This window comes from Oenanthe melanoleuca, chromosome 4A (genome assembly GCF_029582105.1).
Source record: "Oenanthe melanoleuca isolate GR-GAL-2019-014 chromosome 4A, OMel1.0, whole genome shotgun sequence".
NCBI lineage: Eukaryota > Metazoa > Chordata > Aves > Passeriformes > Muscicapidae > Oenanthe > Oenanthe melanoleuca.
The window spans coordinates 17,353,947-17,375,038 of NC_079338.1; the positions used below are offsets into that span (position 1 = coordinate 17,353,947).

Below are 21,092 nucleotides of genomic sequence, written 5' to 3' on the forward strand. Positions count from 1 at the left end.
TTAGAGGGATTTTGCCATCATCCAATTAAAATAGTCCTCCATTCTTGCTAATACCATTCTATCTGGTCTTAAAATGCGTACAACTAATTACATTAGCCTACAGAGGCTTCCATGGCTAATACTATTGGCCATTTCCTCAAATAGAAGAATTATAAATGATTAAACACTTTGCAAATAATGGCAGTTTTGCTGCAGGACTCGATGGGATCCACAGATACTCTGCATTTCCCGCTTGCTCTCATCACCCTGTGCTGCTCAGCCTTGGAGCAGATGCCAGTGCTGGAATTCCAGCAGCCAATTCCATTGTCCCCCCAGCTTACTGGAGTCCAGGAGGAAACCAAACCCTTTTGTTTCTATTTCTACTCTGGACTTATGCTGAGGATAGAGAGAATAAAGACAGAGCCTCATAGATTAGTCTGGTAATAGGACATGCCTTGTTATGCACAACTTCACTCCCTTTAAAGCCTTTCAGTTGTACTGGGGAAAAAAATTAGGATTCTGAATCTTAAGGACATGGAAGAATGCAGCTGGTGTAGGAACTACAGAAGAGTCTGGGTGAGCAGACTGTCCTGTGGCAGTGTGCAGCAGCCTAGAAGGAGAGATACAGCTAAAGAAATGCTGCTCTGTATTGTCATTTTTGGCAGGCAGCGTCCTTGTCAATATGCATGAGCACTCAGCAGAGTGAAGAACCTGTCACCCAGGGGATGTTGCACACTGATGACAACAACCAGGCACAGGTCCTCTAACATGTACTTAGATTAAGTTCATTTACAGTTGTCACTCTGAGAGAAGGAAAACTGCTAGGCAGGAGAGGACAAGCAGCATTGCTGGTGCAGCCATTCTTCCAGCCAGCATTTCCACTTTTTGCATCCTGCTTCATAATTGATTCTTCAAGACTGGGAAAAGTGAAAATTCTGTCTGCATCAGCAGCTCCAACAAACCTGAAAATTAATCCTTCTAATCCTTATATTATGATATTCCCATGAGAGACCAATTTTTCTCATGGCCATAGTGGGAATGCTCTCTCACTCCAGCATGTTGGGGTTGGATTGGGTTGTTTTGATAAATACTGATTTCATATATAACTATATAACATATCCAACTAAAAATTCACCTTGGAAGAGGTTCCTGATCATGCCATGATCTAGTTCATGTACTCTTTTAAATTATCCCAGACATTCCTGGCTCTGTCACACAGTCACCAGATTCTTTGGGGCAGGGGTTAAATATTTGCTTAACTTGTTTTGGTTTGTTTTTTCCTGCTATTAATGTTTGAGGAGGTGTGATGCCTTTCAGATCACAAAAGGAGAAGTTATCCAAGGGGTGTGGATGGGTGCTCATTGTCCTTTTAATATCTAACTAGTAGATATCAAAAGATGGGCAATAAAACAATAATTTCAGAAAGGATAAGACCTTCTCCCTGTGAAACTCCAAAAAGCTCAAAAATGCTACAGGGGAATTTTATTGTTGTGAATCTACATATTAGAATTGAAATTTGGCATGTGGGAGTATTAATTTATCACAGAGGAGAAGATTATTTCCTGTGAAACACTTTCAGAATTTAATTCCTGTTCTAGGCAGATGCAACACCTTGGCCTGGATTTTTGTTTGTGTGTTTGTTTTGTAAATAAAAATGCCCATCAAAGTAAATCTCATTAATAGGAAGTGCAATGTAAACCATGTTGGAGAGTTCTGGGCAGTTTTGTGGTCCCTACAGAGTTCAGTATCTTGGGGAAAGAAAATCTCTATTACCTTGAGCAGTTTTGTAAATAGTGGGCATGTTCTATTAAACTTTGCTTTAATGCTCAAAAGAAGTTTATTCCACTGAATGCTTTTCGTTATTTCTTTTCCATATAAGCACTGCATGTATACACACATATCTGTGGACACATAAATCCTAAATAAGTTTATAAATTGAGCCAGGAGATTCAGAGTATTGTGCTTTCCAGAGTAAATAGGTTTTTGAAAATATATTTAACTTTGGCTTTCAGAGCGCTGGATGAGATATGCAGCATTGAATGCACATTTCCCAGTGCTGGGGGAGCCCAAATTCCACTGAATTTCAGGGGGACCAAACCACTGATTCTGACTAAACTACTTGTGATCTGAGTTTGTTTCATGGGCACATGTCAAATGAGGATATTTAAAAATTAGTCTGTAGAATCTGAATATGAAAATATTTCCAGTATCTTCTGATACTTTTGAATACAGCCTTTCCATGGGCTTAAAATCTCCCTATTCTGAGGGAAGCACTGAGGGTAATTTAAGTTTGAGTAAAGAAAGAAGCAGTTTTTTTCTCTTTGAGGGACTATTGCCTGCTTCTTGAGATTATTGAATTTTCATTCCAGTATAGAGAGAAGCAGTATATCACCAAGATGAAACAGAAAGCTTAATAGGCACTATATCTCTTGATGTTTATAGAAACTTAGCCAACAATCTTAAAAGACACCAAATTGGATTCTAAAATACTGACACAAATGAATTAGGAGGAAATAGCACTTGCAGTAGTGCTATCACATATGTCATTCACACTATTAAAATATGACATTACTCTTAATTTTGTGACAATAAATTAGAAATTACATGTGTTGGGAATAATGGGAAATCATAGAATCACAGGATAAGCTGAGTGGGAAGGAACCCACAAGGATTATTGAGTTCAGCTCCTGGCCCTGCACGTCCAACAGTCCCAGACTGTGCATCCCTGGGAGCAGTGTCCAAATATTCCTGGAGTTCTGGCAGCTTTGGAGCCATGACCATTCCCTGGGGAGCCTGAACAGTGCCCAGCACCCTTTGGGAGAAGCACTTTTTCAGAAAAAAAATACTGGCATTTATTTTGCAATAATCAAAATCTTGTAAATAGCTAGAGTACCTACAAAATGAACTCTTAAGGAAAATAAGTGCAATTTTCTTAACATGACAAAGATTTATCTCACATTTAAAATTATTAAACTGTCACAATTCTGCTTGGGGGACTTTTCTATTATTTTTGCAGAGTTTAGCTTGGCTGCATGATTTTGCTGTCCAGGTGAATGAGTTTTGTTACTCCTTGTGAGCACTTCAGGTCGTTGCAGAGTACTTGTTATTGTCAGGCACTAGGTGGCCTGCTTGCTAAAACATCGTAATGAAACCTTCTGCAGACAATTTGCAAAAACACTGCGTGGAAAATGAGTAAATAAAAATGCATCTTTAATTTCTAATTGTGGCTGGGGCATTTAAACCCACCTCAGCAAATTCCAAACACATGGAAGTCTGCAGGTACTGGCACCTGCCTGAAACCAGCTCAGCACACAATTGTTTTGTTCTTGTCTTGCAGACAATATTTAGACAAAAGATCAAAGTTTCCCACTAAAGATGGGATGCTGACCTGTATATTCTCTAAATCATAAGCTCCTAGTTCCTTTGAGGGAAAGTAAAAGCTGACCAGTGCAGAATAGTGCAGCATTTGTTTTAGCACCCTGATGGTGTGATGTGTTATGCCCAGAAAAATGAAAAGTATCAGGAGTTGGCTGTGCTCAATCTGATCCACAGAAAACCAGAATTAAGAGCAGTAAGCAAGGCAAGACCTCACTTGTTGGTTTGGTTTGGTTTGGTTTGGTTTGGTTTGTTTGGTTTGGTTTGGTCAGGTTTGGTTTGGTCAGGTTTGTTTGGTTTGGTTTGGTTTGGTTTGGTTGGGTTGGGTTGGGTTGGTTTGGTTTGGTTTGGTTGGTTTGGTTTGGTTTGGTTTGGTTGGTTTGGTTTGGTTTGGTTTGGTTTTGTTGGTTTGGTTGGGTTGGGTTGGTTTGGTTGGGTTGGGTTGGGTTTGGTTTTGTTTGGTCAGGTTTGTTTGGTTTGGTTTGGTTTGGTTTGGTTTGGTTTGGTTTGGTTTGGTTTGTTTGGTTTGGTCGGGTTAGGTTTGGTTTGGTTTGGTTTGGTTTGGTTTGGTCAGGTTTGTTTGGTTTGGTTTGGTTGGGTTTGTTTGGTTTGGTCAGGTTGGGTTTGGTTGGGTTTGGTTTGGTTTGGTCAGGTTTGTTTGGTTTGGTTGGGTTGGGTTGGGTTGGTTTAGTTTGGTTTGGTTGGTTTGGTTTGGAGTGACAGAAGGCTGGACAAGACCTGTGGTCTCTCAGTGTTGCCACCTGAGTCCTGTGCTGGTACAAACCACGTTAAACTGCGTTTTTCAGCAATTCTGAGGTTTTCATTTGTTGCTCTGTGACTCTCGTTGGTGTCAGTAGATGTGTGGTGATCACTCAGTTTGAGCTTGAGATATTTAACTTAAAAAAAAGAAAAAAAGTCTGCTTTATTTATTTAAAATATAATGCAGTTCTTTCAATAACAAGCCTTCATTAGACTAATTTTGCTGTTGAATTGAATGGCTAAAGTGATTAACCACGGAATTATTTCCATATGATTATTGAGCTTCTTTATTTCAGGTCAAAAGCAAGACTAATGAGATGGCTGAGGTTGGAAAGATCATTTTATCTACCACTGGTAGAATTCTAGAATATTAGAATAATTCTAGAATATTAGTGATCAAGAAAGGTGCAAATTTTTGCTGTTCTGCAGAGACCATGTGTCTGAACCAAGGGATGAACATTATCTGCATTCCACACAACACTGTTGTGGTCATCAGCTTGGAAATTTATCTTGCACACATTTTTCAACTGAATTGCCCCAATGTCTCTGTTCTAAACCAGATAAATGAACAAACAAGAGGAAGCCCCATTGCACTGATTTCTGATTGTACAGGAAAGGGCATTGTGTGGATTGTGTAATTACAGGTTTCATTTTCTCCTGAAATCATACTAATTTAAACAATGGACTCATGTAATTGATTATATTTTTCTAGGACAGGAAAGATGTTTCAACCTGATATTTGTGTCCTTTATTCTGAGTAAGAGTAGAACACACCAGCAAATATATGGCAGAATATGGTGTGTTCCAAGAAAATATCTAATTTGGTTTTTTTTCCTCCAAGATAATATTGCATCCCAATACAAGAGGAACTATGAGAACTTGTTGTTTTGTGATTTGATCAAAAAGTGTATTCCTCCTTACTCCAGCCAAGTCTGAGCATGAATCTCTTGAACTGATTTCAAAGAAAGCAGACTTGGCAGGATCCCTCTGGTTACAGAGGACTTCTCCATTTAAAGCAGTGCAGCTTCCATCCACACTGCACTGAGAAATACAGTGCTCTCCAAAAAGAGACAGAAAATCTGTGATATGTGGCACCCACACACTCTCACACACACAAATGTCCTGTCACTAATCTTGTAGGAGAAGCAGTGAACAAATTACAGATCACAGAGGAATATCAGTGTGAGATATCAGACTGTCTGTAGGAATCCATCATGCCTGGATATCAGAACGCAGGTGTGAGGTGCTGCATCACATAAAACACAGCAGAATTTTATTAGGAAAAATTTAAGATACTCTTTATGTACTGGTATATTTGAAAAAATATCAATATATCTTATACTTTACTGTATACATGGGACCAGCACTATGAAGTTGCAATAGGAATTGTGTCTTCTTTTCAACACCACAACACTTTAATGCTTCCAGTTCCTACACCTGAATAGAACTTTGTCTTAGGGAATTTTGCTGTGTATTTAATAGATACCTTATATTCCACATAACTAACATATCTTAGTAACAGAACACCAACTTTTCTTTACTTCACAGGATGTGAATTTTGTAAGCTCTGAGCTTTTATTTTACTGGAAATCATTAGGACTGACTGACACATCATCAGATGTTAAAGATTTCAAATGTTATTATTTTCTCTATTCATTTAATCACAAATCAATATTTCTGCTCCTTATACCAGTAATTGGTGGAGCAGTTAATCTTGTCACTGTTGTTCTTCCATCTTGTGAGGCAACATATAATTATGTCCTTGTGTCACTTGTGTTGATCTTGTTTAAGAGATTCAAAACAACCTCTGCATGGAAAGGAAAACATCAATTTTCTTGGCAGGTCTTGGATTTGGAGGCATAATTAGCTGATGTAAAGGAACAGTCTATCAGTTGTATTTTCATGACATTTCTATTACAACCCTAATACAAATGGCTAATTTCCACAAGTAACCAAAATATCTTTGGTCATTTTTAGTTTTTTGAAACAAGCTAAGTAACCAAAATGTGAAGCATGATAAAATTTACAGATTATGCAGTGTTTTGTACAACCTCATGCTATTCAAAAATTCCTTGTATTGTAATATTTTCAGCTAATAGACTGGCTTGTGTTTTGTGGTGTTTTTTGTACCCTTTTCTGACTTACAGGAGTGAAGAAGTCACTCCATTTTTAGCAAAATTAGTTTTTTCATTTGGGTTTGTGGAGTAGGAACATGAGTTTTCCACATAAGAGAGGAAGAAGGATATTTATCTATTTGAAACTTGAATAATTGTTCACACTACTCCTTTAAATTTCTCCTCATGTAATTTCTGCTTTCAAGAACTAATATGTGATTTTCTAAAAAAATGTTCTGTGTGGTGTGCCAGTAATGACAGAATGCAGCAAGGCTCCATGGTATTGGGTGGGAAAACCTGCTTCAAGAGGACTTTTAAAAACTTTTCCATGAGCATGGAGACCAAGAGCACTCTGATACACACTGCACACTGCTCTCATTATTAGCTACACCTTTTGAAGCTGTTTATCCTCTGCACTATGTCAAAAGGAGGATGGATGGGAAACAGCATCCCAAATATTCCCAACTTTTCTGTTCTCCATTACAAGCCTGAGTCTCTGCACATCACTTGTGTCTGGAGGTCACTGACAGTAAGCTGGACACACCAAGTCAATGGAAGTGCAGATTTCCACCCAGAAATGTTTTGTCCACCTTGCAGAAGTTTAATTGTTGGCAGGATTCAGTGGGGAGGCAGGGAAGAAATGAAAAAAAATCACATTTCCCACTATTTAAGTACAGTCTATGAAGGAACTGCAGTGTCCTTATGAACTTTATGGCCCTGGACAAAATGTTAAAAATCAGATTTTCTGGGCTTGTTAAGCAGCAGCTTTACCATGACAGGCTTCAAGAGCATGGCCTGACCTTTGTAATACAATCTAAAATTAAGCATTTAATGCTGACACATAACAGTCTATGCAAATATTTAATAAAGGTCTGTTGTTGAGGTCTGTACTTAACTTTTTGCATAAGTTAAGGAATTTTATTTCCAGAACTATAGTTCCAGCAAACTTTGTAAAGCCTGGAGAAGACACCACTGGTTTCAGTGGGCTTTGAATCAATTTAATTGTTGACCAGCACCTACACTTCTTAAAGCATATTTACTATACAGGTAAAACAAAATTTAAAGAATCAGACCCTGAACATGAAATTGCTGTAACACATTTTAAAGTGTCCTTATAATTCTGTTTTATCCAATTGTGTGACTCTTCTTGCTGAGTATTTTTTGTGCAAGTGTTTGACTGGGTTTTGGTAGCTGCTTTCTCCTAAATGGAAACAGCTCTGCTCCATCATCTCCATGGGATGATTGAGTTTTCAATCCCCTTTCCAGAATCACTCCAGTGTAGAATTCTCTCTGGCACAGAATTTGCTTTGAGAAGCAATCCATGTGTTTTATCTCTGCAGCAATTTGGGCTCTGTCAGGACAGGAGGTGTTTCACCAGAACAGAGGAATAATTCCAGTGTAATTTTGGTTTTTAAGATAACAGAGGAAAAGAATTTACATTTTTGTGAATGTAAACTATAAAATTAAAGAAGTATTTTTGTTGTTTAAAGAAGCATTTATTGTTATTTTGTTATCAGGCCACCAGCAGAGGAAGCTGCCACTCCAGGCAGCAATTCCCATCACAAGGTTTCCATGGCTAAAGATGATGATTTGTCTTTGTGTTCCTGGAACAAAAAATAAATGTTTTTCTTAGGAACTGCCTGAAGGTCATGGAGAGAATGAGAATAATCCCCTGACCATGACAGGCCAGGTGGGGAAGAACCACCCTGCCCAGGGCAGGAAGGGGAGAGGCATTTGCTCATATCTGCTTTTGGTTTGTGTTCTGATATAACCCAAAAACTCTGATATAAACTCTCAATTCTGATATTGTTCTGACCTTGGAAAAGCCTTTCTCTCCAATCACCTTCTCTTAGGAGTTTTCTCTTGCACACTGCCATGTTTTATTCATGTGGTGTGTTTAGATAGGGCCAGTTAGCTAAAAAATGTGTTGATTGCTTCCCTGCTTGGGGCCCATCCATAAATGATGAGAAAATTCCTTCCAAGATGTGCAATTAGTTCTCAAGTTCATGGTACTCTTGGAGCTTTCAGAGTTGAGTTTATGATTGATAAAGATTTATTCTCATATATGGTATCCATATGTTGCATGTGGCACCTTTGGGCAGACATGGCTGTTAATTGGTGAGAGAGATGTAAGGTACAGAATATCCAATTTATGATGTGTTTGATATTTGAAACTCTTGACTAGAACCTTATAGCTTGATTCTAATATGCACTCAAGACATCTTTGATAAGAACAAAAAATCCCATATGAAAATGAGCAGGTATGCTGCTACTGGATAGAACAACCTGATTTATTTTTTAATATATTCTGCTGAGGCAAAGAGAAACTGATGAAAATAGCAAAGTTTAGACATCCTTTTGGAGTCCTATATGTGTATTCTGGCACCCAGGAGAACTTTTTTCTCCTTCAGGAGTTGGGTGCAGCTAGTGCAAAATTCCAGATATCCTGAATTTAACAAAAATTACAGAATATAAATATAATACTTTTTTGTTCTCATTTTAAGTCCTGACTTTTAAAAAAAGAAGAATAGCAATATATTTAGTTTTTTTGTGTTTCTTTTTAGAAATTTTAGGAAGAGTTGTTTGCTCTCACTAATGGTCAAATGAGAAGTGAATTACTGTGTGTGGAACTCAAGGGTGACTGCTGCTCCTCTGGAATTCATGGAATGTGTCAGCCTGGGCTGTTGGCAGAATTGTGTTTGGAATAAGCAGGACAATAACACAATATTAACAATATAACAGCATCTGATTCACAGCTACTGGGACTGTTGAGCAGACACTCTGAAATGTGGATTTTACCAGTGAGAAATGAAAATTGTTAACTGGCAGTGAGGCAGCAAAGCAAAATGCACTATGTATGGAACAGGTGATCATGACAATTGCCATTCCAAAGGATTTGACACAGATGACTGGAATCAGGTTGACTTCCTTTTTTAAACAAATAAAAATGTGTTTTACCTTGGAGTGCATCCAACAGCCACATATGTAGCTTCACATTGTTTCTTACTGTGGTCCCAGATTCTCCTGCCAGTGGTTCATGGATGATTTTGTTTGTTTTAGCAGAGATTTAATTTTCAGATTTGAGGCATGAACAGATTTTCAAGTACCAAAACCAGAGCAATTTCCACTTGATTGGTAAAATGTGTTCATGTAGTACAAACACACAAATAAAATTCAAGGAAAATGACATTATGAATCATGCCATTAACAACTTGATTTCTTTGTAATGTTTTTAGAAGTCAGCCATTGAATTATAGTGAATATATATTTGAATTTGCAGAGCAATGTTGTGTTCACTTTGGAGTTGTAATGGTCTGCAGCTTTGTAAGGGGTTTGATGTTGGGTTTGGTTTGATTTTTTGGGTGTTTTTTACTCTTTTTTACTCTTTTATATTCTATTTGTTCAGCAATCCCACTATTTCTTTCTAAGAAAAATGGAAATAGCCATCAGAGAGATCTTCAGCTTTTTTTCCCAAGATTTCTGTTCTGAACTTTTAGCTTTTATGCAGCTCCAATGCAAAAATGTTCCCCTGCTAAAAGCAGGACCATTTCCTAGTGTCACTGGTATATAAATAAATTTGACACTGCATATTCTCACAGGTCTCTGAAATAAGTTACAGGATATTTTTAAAGTATTTCCTGAGTGACTGCTAGATGCATTTTCCCAAATGTGGACTGCACTTACTCTTCTAGTAAAAAAGGGACTTCAGCTTTAAAGGGATTAATTTGCAACAATTAAAATAAATTACTCCTTGTGCCATGTATCAATGTGATTGAGTTTAATTTGTTCAGCATGCTCACTGCCTGTTGTGTATTTATAATTCTGTTCACTGTTTCCAGCACTTTGATACAAGTTTTAATCAACACTCTTCCTATTAGTTGCAGATTACTATCAAGAACAAAGAATTCTTTTTAAAAATTTATCAGTTGTTTTTTTTCCACACCTTGGCTGCTTCTTCATGTGGCTTGAAGAACCTGTGTTTTGGTTATTAACTTTTTATTTCCTCAAGTGAAGAGCATTTCTTAACCCCCATGATTAAAAAGTAAGAAGAAAAACCAGAAATATTCTATTTTTAAAAACTGTAAGCAAGCTGTGCCTCTCACTTACTAAATTCTTTTGTTGACTTAAATGGATGTGGGGTGATGTTTTCTCCTGGTGATAAGAATTTCCAGTTTCATTTTGTTCATCACTGAAGAAAAATCAAATTAAAGAAACCTCATTGAAGTCAGTACCATCACGCTCATAAAAAATAGATCAAAGAATGAATCAGTCCCTTAGTGGATTTAGAGTAAAATCGTGTGAGGGAATGAATTTGAAAGCCCTGATAATATAACAAATTGTCTGTTTCTCTTTGAGGTAGGTCTTTTTCTTTCAATATGATAATGAAATATCCTGTGTAGGGAGTGGATCCTGTGGATAAATATTGATGGCAGCAAATAATTTATGTTTGAAACACTATGGGGTGTGGCAGTGAGTTCAGGTTGGTCTTTGGCATTTGTGCCTTCAAAAAATGAGGGGGATTTCTGTCAGGCCACAGCTTTGTGGTGTTTCTTATTGCCATCAAAACCTGAAAAATACCTGTAAATTCTGTACCTTTTTAAAAACCAGTCCCATCAAACCCAGCCAGTTCCTTAAAGGACACCTGGGCTGTGTGGTGGCCAAGGGGAGCAGCCAGGCCAGTGGCTTATGGCAAACAAAAAAAAAAAAAAACAAAAAAAACACCAACCCAGCAACCAAAACCCCAAAGACTAAAAACTTACAGTTCCCACTTTGGGATAAAGCTGAAATCCATATCAGCATGGTCCAGGAACTCAAAACCTGTGCAGAGCTGCCTGATTGTCAGTGGGCACTTTGGAGGGAGCCCCAGTGAAGTGGAAGAATTGCAAATAGCTGGCTCATAACGTAATAATCATGGCATTGACTGACAGATGGAGCTGTGTCATGGGGATCCTCTGCTCTGAAAACACCATTTTAATACAGAGATTTAAACACTCCTATTTAAGGAGCCCACAGTGGATTAGCAGCAAATGAAAAGGATATGATAAAGTGTGGTGTGCTAGCTAAATTTGTCCAAGTAATTAAAATAGGTTTGAGAATATAAAGATAAGAATGGGAGTGATATTTTCAGGATTTCTTCTCTACTATGATTTTAATAATTGGATATTTATGTAGCTTTGGACTTCAATATCCCTAATTTTTAAAAATATGACACCTTTTTCTTTGTACTTGGTAAGGTAGTTACAAAATATCACCACAGCTTGTTTGTTCTACTTTAATTCAAATCTGAATCCAAGGATCAACAAATGGTGTTGTTTTTCTAATCTGAAGTGGACACCTGAACTCTTCCAACCCCTTTACTACTTTTCTGAGATCCTTTTAAGGAAGAAATAACAAGTTCTGTAATAAAGTAAAGGAATTCTTGCTCAGGTGGGACCAGATGGAGCCTTGTGTTTAAAGAACAGATTTAGATTCTACCTTCACCTGCTCCATTAGGTGGTCACAGTTTTTATATTCTCTCTACTTTTCAAGGTATGATTTGACAGCTGCTAAATGAAGGTGATAATGAACAGTGCTAATATTTAAATGACACCATTAATATTTGGTGTATTGGGCAAAAAAGCAGGTATATTGGAGTGCACAGGCAGGCAGAAGAAGAAAAGCAAGTTTAAATTTCTTTTTCCCCTCCTCCCCTCCATCTTGTCCATCTGGGCCATTTGCCTTCCCAGTTGGGAAGTCAGCAGCACAGACAGCAATGCATCCTCCTGAAAGCTGGGAAAATGGCTTGGCAAGCTTCATGTTACCTTCTGTTAAACAATTTGATTTGTATTTAATTTTTGTTGTTCTGCTTGGTTTTTTTTTAACTGCCTTTAAAGTGTGAGCAAGTGCTGGAACCCATGGAAGGTCCTTTAGACTCGGGCTGCTTTCTTCAGCCCTCTGTACTTTTGTGCTTCCTCAGTGTTCCCTCTGATTTCAGAAATGCCTTTGGTTGCTAGAAAGTGCCTCTTGCTCCTGTTCCTTGCATTGCTGTTGCCATAGTATCCCTATCAGTGCTATGGCACAAACGACAGGCAACGTTCAGCTATGGCTTTATAAATAGGATTCTGGAAGAACAACACTTTCCTCACAACATGAGATATTCTGCTCCATATCCAAGCAGCAAACTTGTGCCATGTTGGGATTTTTTTCTCCATAAAGCCTACAGCTCTAGAATAGAGCTTCAAAACTGTTACTATAAGTATTTTGAAAGAAAAAAAAAAAGTTTAAAAATAGTGTATTGTGCAGAAGTTCAAGCATTGTAAACCATTGCTGGTTGTTTTTTCCTGCTAAACTAACACTTTCTATTACATGTCTGTACCTTTTAGTCACTCAGGAAAGTCTGTGACAGCAAAAGACACCACAAAAAGCCATGTTAGCATTTATCTGATGGGGTTTATAAGAGTGCTCTGCTGTATTTTCATGCTTTGAAGTATTTTCTTGACTATGACACAAAAAGAATTTCAGTAGAGTGGTTCAAACTTGGTTTAAAGTAAGTAAAAAATGCCAAGTTCCACCCTGCAGTGTTCCTTACAAAACTCTCTGAGTCCTGCTGTTGTTATGTTATAATCCCTGGAAATTCCACTTAAGATGAAACTGGGGTTAAAGACTTATCATTTAATTTGAATATAAAGTATCTCCTGGTATGATCTCAACTTTCAGAACTGATTCAGGAATATTGTTGATGAACTCCTTAGACTGTTACATTTGTGTACTCATCCTCATGTTGCTTTCTAAAAAAAATGATGTATTTATTTGGAAGATTTATATATTTGTTTATGCAATATTTTTATATAGTTATAATTTATAAGTAATACTTGCATCAGTATTGCCATAGGAGAATTTGGGATAGGGGCTAGAATTTGCTTTATATTTATGATTAGTGTTGGGTTTTTTTCATTTCCTCCCCTCAAAAAAGTAAATTTAAGATATTATTCTATAAACATCAGGATTTGAAGAATTTTTTACCCCTGTTGTTTTATTTTTCATTTTAACTTGCAATAGAGAGGAAAAAGTGGTGAAAAAGTGGCAAAATAGTTCCTTCTAGAATGCACAAAACATGCAACCATTCTGATTTTTCTGTCTTTTTTTTAGGGTTAGCATTTAAATATCAACTTTTCACTGTAGCCCATACATATTTATTTGTGTTTTCCATAGGAAACAATGTAAATGTATTTACTTCAGTAATAATGGAAACAAAGATGTGCTTTCCTGAAATTAGGGCTCTCTGGAGGTTGAATGTTTGTGGGCAATTGTTTCAGTGTGGTGACAATTGCTGGAGCTGGATTTAAAGAGATATAAGACAGTTAATAAATAAAATTAGAACAGCCAAACATGTACACTTGTACACTCCACCAAGTTATTCCTCAGACTCACACTGCTGCCATGGTGTTACCACAATGAAAACCAGGAGCTGCTGCTGACTTCCTTATTTGCATATTTAGAATATAATATTATATTATAGTGGTTTATAAAAGGCTCTTGGTGCTCCACTCTGGACCCCTGGTTGGTTCTGCTTTGGGTGTTGTGAATCCCTGAATCCAGTGATGAATCAGGGAATTGGGAATTCCTGAAATGCCATCCCCTTCTCCCCCATGTCAGAATTCCCTCCAGGTTCATTAGATTACTCAGGGAGCAAAGCCTTTTTCCATAAGTGAGGACTTGCACTGGATTTTTATTTCATGCAGAATCATGAAAATTGTATCATTTTCTGCTTTTGTATAATCATGAACCAGAAACTGCTGTCCACTTAAGTGGTGCTGACGTGGGGACCCACCTTGCAGAGGGAGTTGGAATGTTCTTTATCTGTCACTGGCTTCCAACCCAGAGCACTTTGCAGTGTTTAAATGGAATAGCAATATTAATTGTTCCTAATGTGTTTCACTGCAAATCAAGGGTTTGGTCTGAATTCCCCTGCAAGAGGCACTGCTGAAAGGCAGGAACTGAGGGCTGAAGGCAATTACTGGCATCAGTAATTTCTTCAACCACTGCAACTTGATCTGCAGAAGTAAATCAATCTATGCTATGACAGGGAGAAGAAAATGAGAAGAGACAGGAAACAAAATCACACTTTTACCTGCAGAGTGAAAAGAATGTAGATGTGTTAGCACAGGTATATTTGAAACAGATGGGAGTTAAGATTTCATTTATGAGGAAAATCACTTTACATGGAATTCTTAAAGATTTACCTTAGAGAAATGCTATCCTAGCAGATCCTAAATTCTGGAATGGCAGAATTATGTAAAGATTAGGAAAATATTCTATACATGGATTTCAAGAGAGTGATTTATGTCTTAAAAATTCTTGACTGTGTAGCTGTGAGCAGCTACACAGATGTCTTTGTGTACCTCTAAATCCTCCTATTCCACTTCCATCTTTCTTGAGGTTGTTAACAACACCAAGAAGGGACTATATTTTTATTCAGAAACCAGCTTGGAAAGTACAGATTTTTCCTCTGTGAGAACAACTTTGTATCTCCCTTTAAAGATATTGGTGTTCTAGAGTATTATGAACAGGCATCACCAAATTTAAAATTATATTAAATTTCTTACAATTCACTAGACAGATTTCCACACATTATTGGCTGAAGTTAACCAGACTCCATTTAGATAATACCATTTTCTTGCCAGTTAAAGTTCCTAAATTAAAAATATCCAGATTTCTTCGTTGTTGTTAACAAACATTACACAATTTTGTCAGTGCAAAACTTGGGGGGAGAATTAAGACAAGTGTTCTTCTATTCCCATATCTAAGCAAGAGGTATAAAAAGATCTAGTTCTCAGCAGATGGTTACTTGCAAACTTCTTGCCTACTTTTTTCTTAGGGAAAAAAAAAAAGGAGAAAAAAAAGAGGACAATGTGGCACAGAAATCAAAGGAAGAGATTTTCCTAAGGAGCAGAGGAAAATCTCATGCTGGAAATAGGGGATTCCTGTACTTATTTCTTCATTCAATATGATCCAGCTCTAAAATTCTTACTTCAGTATTTAGTTAAAAGTTTCAAGTAAAAAATTGTGCAAGGAATTTTGTACATATTTGGGAAGGATTGGGTCAAATATGATGTTACTGATGAGGCTCTCAAACACTTCACATGGTTGGTTTAGGAAAGGAGCTCTCTGCAGCTTTTGGAACAATATTCTGTGACTTTTAAAGGATTTTCCTTTTCCTTTTCCCAGCTACTCCTGGCATTCTACACAAATACTCATTAGTCATTCTGGAGATGGACTTGCTGTCTGGAACCTACCTCTTGGCAGTCGTGTTGGCCTGCATCGTGTTCCAATCTGGCGCACAGGAGAAGAATTACACCGTGCGGGAAGAACTGCCTGAAAATGTCCTCATTGGCAACCTGCTCAAGGATCTCAACCTAACCCTGGACCCAGAGGTGCCCCTCTCCTCCCCCCTGCAGTTCAAGCTGGTGTACAAGACCGGGGACGTGCCCCTGGTGCGGGTGGAGGAGAACACCGGGGAGATCTTCACGGCCGCCAACCGCATCGACCGCGAGAAGCTGTGCGCCGGCGTCCCCAGCGACAGCCGCTGCTTCTACGAGGTGGAGGTGGCTGTGCTGCCTGATGAGGTCTTCAGGCTGGTCAAGATCAGGTTCCTAATCGAGGATATAAATGACAACGCCCCCCTTTTCCCCTCTACAGTGATTAACATCTCGATCCCTGAGAACACAGCCATTAATTCCCGCTACTCTGTCCCGTCCGCCATCGACCCGGACATCGGGGTGAACGGCATCCAGCATTATGAGCTCCTCAAGGTGGGTTTCTCTCATCCTTCTCTCTTGCTGTCTGTGTTGCTGTCCTCCCACGAGTGTTGCCAGTGCTCAGCAACCCCTCAGAAAGCCAAAGCTGTGCACTGCTCACAGTGACAGAAACCCCAGACTGTGAGCTGCAGTTCTGGTGCAGTGCAGGTCCGTGTGTGAGCGTGAATCTGTAACTCTGAGTGCATTCCAGTGCATCCTGTCCCCACTCTGTGGGAAGCTGTCTGTGTGCATGTTGAACTGTGTAACAGAGTGATGAAACATCCACCTGTCCCTGAGCTCTGCACCAGCATCCAAAGTGTTTGTGCCCTTTGGCTGACAGTGCTCTTGGACCACTGAAGATGTCCTGATAGCCACTGCCATGTCAGTGCTGAGCGCAGAAGTGTTTTGTGCCGGGTTCATGTCTCCCATTTTTATGGAGACAGTATTTTTTATGCCTTTCTTGCACGACTGTGGGACTTGAGCAGTAGAACTTGGCTCAGAATGGATGTGATGCTCATCTGTGTATTGATGAGCTACTCCAGAGGGAAAGAGTCTGTGTTTGTCATGTCTGGGCAGGAGCAGCTCCAAGATGTGCATGAATGCAAGGAGAGCGGTGCCAGTGACCTTGTGAGAGCAGATATTTCATATTCTTGGTCCATTTATTCTTTCTAGCAAGTAACAGGGGAACTGGGATTAGGGAACTGAATAATAACATAAACATGTGATGTCTATATAAACAAGAGCATGCGATTGCAAAATAAATGATCACTTTTATCTGAGTTACTGAAATAAGCTAGAGAACAGGAAAGAAACTTACCCTGAAACTGCTGGGGGGAAGCTGAAATTGCCCTCAGTCCCTTTGATTTGGAATGGGAACTATTTCGTGGTTTGGCTACTCAGCAACCAATCTGACCCTCCTTAGTGCCAGAAGAATATAGATTATATTATCCAATATATTGCTTGACTGACTGGATAGCTGATATTCACTGATATCAGTACTTACTAGCAATTTAATAAAAATAAAACTCTACCTTCTTTTAGCTCTTTTAAATCATCTGAGACCTGAAGTAATTGTGGCAGTGTGGGTGTTAAGGAGTGACAAAGACAAAAAAATTTCTCTTTCAGGAAGCTACATCCCACTGGGCATTTATGGCTAGCTATAAAAAAGAAAAAAAAATAGAAAAAAAAAAAAGATCCCACATGTTTGTCAGCTCTAAGTGCAGCCAAGGAACTTAAAACTTTCCAAAAACTTACTATAATGTTTGTAGTCTTTCTAGTAAGCTCTTTAAAACTTTTCCTAGGTTATAGGAGAGCAGGTATATCTACATGTGTGGGTTTTTTGGGGTTTTTTTAGCTAGCTAAGCAAAGCATCCAGTAGGGCAGAGTGTTCTTTATGTGGCATATTAAATGAGATTTTGGGGAATGAAAAGCAGCATATTAAATAAATAGCAGTAGGAGTAGAAAATAATGAAAAAAAACAGGGTTACACACAAAATGGGGGAAAATAATACCTGGTTTGAACAGAGAAATGTGAGTTATCTGAGAGAAAAGTAGGAAAAGGAAAACTGTAGAAATGACAAAATCAGGAGTCCCTGGGCCTGATGAGCAACAGTTCAGATCACCACAAGAGCAGATTTGTTTTGGGAGTTTATTTTGTGCCTGTGCATTGAGAGAGAGAGAGAATGCAGCAGATCAGCAGAGTGGGAACACGTTTGTGTCACACGAGTGGGAGCACACCTGAAATCCAACTGCAGCTCTGCCAAAGGCTCTGCTGGGCAAAGGCCTTGGCTGGAGATGCAGTGCAACATCTGCCTGACAGGTTTGTTACCAAGAAATGTGCAAATAACTTCTAAATAACAAATTCTTTAGTGAAAAAAATAAATAAAAAGGGCTGAGTTACGTCATTGTTCAAGTGTCTCTGAAAAACTGCTCTTGCCACATAATGGAAATAAAGGTGGTGAGGTTGAACATGCACTGGTGTGAACTGGAAGTTCTGAAATCTTGAGCTGCATGTGCTGCAAACAAAATAATTTGTGAGATCACAGCCTTGTTGACAGATCATTTGAAAGAATTAATTGCATTTTTCTCTTGAATGCCTGTTGGTCAGATGTTTTTTGAGTGATGGATCTACTGCCTTTAAATGAGCCAGCAATTTCACAAACCTTGGAAAAGATCTGTAAAAAACAAAAAGAACTTTCTGACAACCAGATACCATTTGGAATAGCATGTCCAGATGTTATTCTGCTGGTAATTTTCAGAATGTGAATATCAAAAGTAAGCATAAAATGGATTTTAAAAGCAGTAGAAATAAAGGATTTTGGTGAGCAGTCAGGAAATACAGCCTGTATTTCCTAGGGCCAGGAAGATAATCAGAGGATTAAGGACCTATGAGGAAAGGCTGAAAGAATTGGGATTCTTCAGCCTGGAGAAAACAAGGCTGCACAATGACCTTGTTGAGGCTTTTCAGTGCCTGAAGGGGCTTTGGACAAGGGCTGGAGAGACAGGACAAGGAGGAAATTGGACAAATCCTGTAATGAGGAGAAAGATTTTCAGTTGTAGTTACATTTGAAACAAATTTAGCCAAGATTTTCTTATTGCCTGAGTGAAGCCAGGCCTGTTTGCCTGAAAATAGGTGGAAAGAGTCTCTGTCCCTAACAAATTCTAAAACAAGAGGGGATTTCTCTCTAGGAGCTCAGCTGAGTCCTCTATAGGTATTTAACACATTTTCAGCACCTCTGTAGCTCCTTGGGAAGGTAACAGCCATGTGTTATAATATTTCCTCACTTTGTTACACTGACCTTACTGCCCCTCTCACAGGGTGTGGAAAAGGTTGCAAATAAATTGTGTATTCAGTTTCTTTTGCAAACTAGAGAAGCAATGGTCAAGCCTTTAAACTAAAATTATTTTTTTTTTGTTTAATAATATCCTGCCTCTCATTAAAACCTCTTAAAACAGTAGGAAACAAAACTTTGTAAAGAAATGCAGTCTTGTGTTTTGGATTCAGTGGAAGCTTTGTAAAGCAGGGTTTGATTTATTTAAAACAAGACAGTGCTTTAATTAGCACACTGATTAACACTCAGGTATTTTTTGCCTGCATTTTATCAAGGTGTGCCTGAATAGAAAATAACTTCTGTATATGTAAGTGATTCATGGCCCTGCATCCTCAAAACTTCCTGGGTCTCTGACTTTCTCGACCCTGTTTGAAATAGATGAACTTTAAAAAGGCAACAGTTTTACTGTTAATAGAAAAGAGGAGACAATCACACCGAGCTTCTTGCTGCTCCCCAAAGCTGCTGTGCATGTCATTATAAAAGATTGTTTCTCTGCTGAGATGCCCCAAGGTGACCATAGAGGGAGTGACATTAAGGTTTCACATGATAAACAGTGTTTGCTGTCAACGAGGGGAGGAGGGAGAACTTGGATATTATTTAACAATACAAGTAAATTCATTTAGGATGAGAAATAGCTGGATTGGGCATAACACTGATGGTGGGAGCTGGTAGGTGCAGCTAAGACACAAAATAAATGGCCAGATGGAAACTCAACCACTTTTGCCTCAGCTGAGATAACTACTTTAAGTATAAATGGGAAATGATAGGAAAAAAGAGCTGGGTATTCATAAATAGAAGTAGTAGGTGAAAACAGTAGGATGCAAGAGCAAATTGTGCATTGAAACCTTAATAAACAGTGATTTCTGATTGGGATGAATCTACAAACACAAATGCTCTGGTTTCACCCGGGGCAGCCCAGCCTGCAGGGCTTTGTTCACCTCTTCAGGGCAGTGCCATTGTTTACAGAGTGACAGAAAATGTGCATTGTGTCAGGCAGGGCCACCACGGTGCCATAAATACCTGCTTGCTGCTGTTGATTACACTGTTCCAGCACACTTACATTTGAGCTCAAAGCAAGCTGATATTTACTATAACCTGATTAATACACTTAATATTTATAGGTGTCACAGGCCTCTGCTTTGGCTGCAAAGGTTTTAGTGTGAAGCATTTCTTTGTTCTCTTAATTGTTAAAAAAGGTGAGCTGGTTCAGAGCAGGTTTTGAATAGGAAAGGACTCACACAAGTACAAGTTGTAAATAATATTTTTTTAATTGATTGCTTAGCATTTCTCATCAGCTAGGTACACCATGTACCCTGAAGTGGCAGAGGTGCAACAGGAACGGAGCATTTTCTTCTGTGTGCTGATAATTTGTTCCTTTAATCCTTGGCAGTTTGGGGGAAATTAGATTGGTGTTGCTGTTATAGTTCCATTACTCTTACCTGGGTCAGTAATTTGGCTGTATTTACCTATCAGAAGCAATTGGTGCATTCCTAGAATAACATAATAATCTCTTTGTAGCTGTCAGTTCATACCCCTGTAATCTGACAAAAGAGATTCCTGCTCAGTCTCACAACATGTCAGTCTTGCCTCTGATGAGGAGAGTTTCATTTCTCTGCTCTAGATCATCTTTGTGATGCCTTTCAATAGAAGATATCCCTTTCTTTCTGATACAGTTTGTCAATTCCATGACCCATGGAAGATGGAAATCACAGTTCTTCATCATACTTCAAGCATCATATTTCATCTTTGCAACTGGTTATTTCTGAGCCTCACAGCAGTCTTGGATCAAGTAACTCATATCACTGTCAAGATCAAGAGTGGAAGATGTGTTTTATGTAGAAATAAATCTAGGAAGGTAGTTAGAATTATAGACTGAGACTAGATTTGTAGTTCAATGTGTATCAGAAAGTCATTTTAATGAAATCTTTGTTGATAGTCCTGTGGTGTGCAGAGGTACAAATGTGAACAACAACAAATGCTGTTTGTTTTTAATGCTGCACCAGTGCAGCACTGTGCACTGTGGGGCTCAGTGCACAGAGAAAATAAGATAGAATGGTTCATATCCCTGCAAAGCCAGTGCACAGTGACACTTGGATTTTTTATCTCAGGTGCTCACCAGATCAGCCTTACTGTCCCAAACATGAGCTGCTTGGAGCTCCCATTCCTGCCTTTTTTGTGTCATTCCTTCCAGTGGGGCCAAAGCAGCCACCCTCCCTTTTACTGTCAGACCTGGTCCCATAGCTCATCACACTGCAATT

General features: G+C 38.6%; 1 protein-coding gene across 2 annotated transcripts in view; it reads left to right on the top strand.

The window, feature by feature from the left end:
• Positions 1-21,092, top strand: part of PCDH11X (protocadherin 11 X-linked) — a 407,090-nt gene that overhangs the window by 28,982 nt on the left and 357,016 nt on the right. For both annotated transcript variants that reach the window (XM_056491687.1, XM_056491686.1), the window contains exon 2: positions 15,435-16,018. In XM_056491687.1, coding sequence (XP_056347662.1) covers positions 15,479-16,018 — 540 coding nt within the window. In that variant the 5' untranslated portion in view covers positions 15,435-15,478. The remainder of the gene's footprint in view (positions 1-15,434; positions 16,019-21,092) is intronic.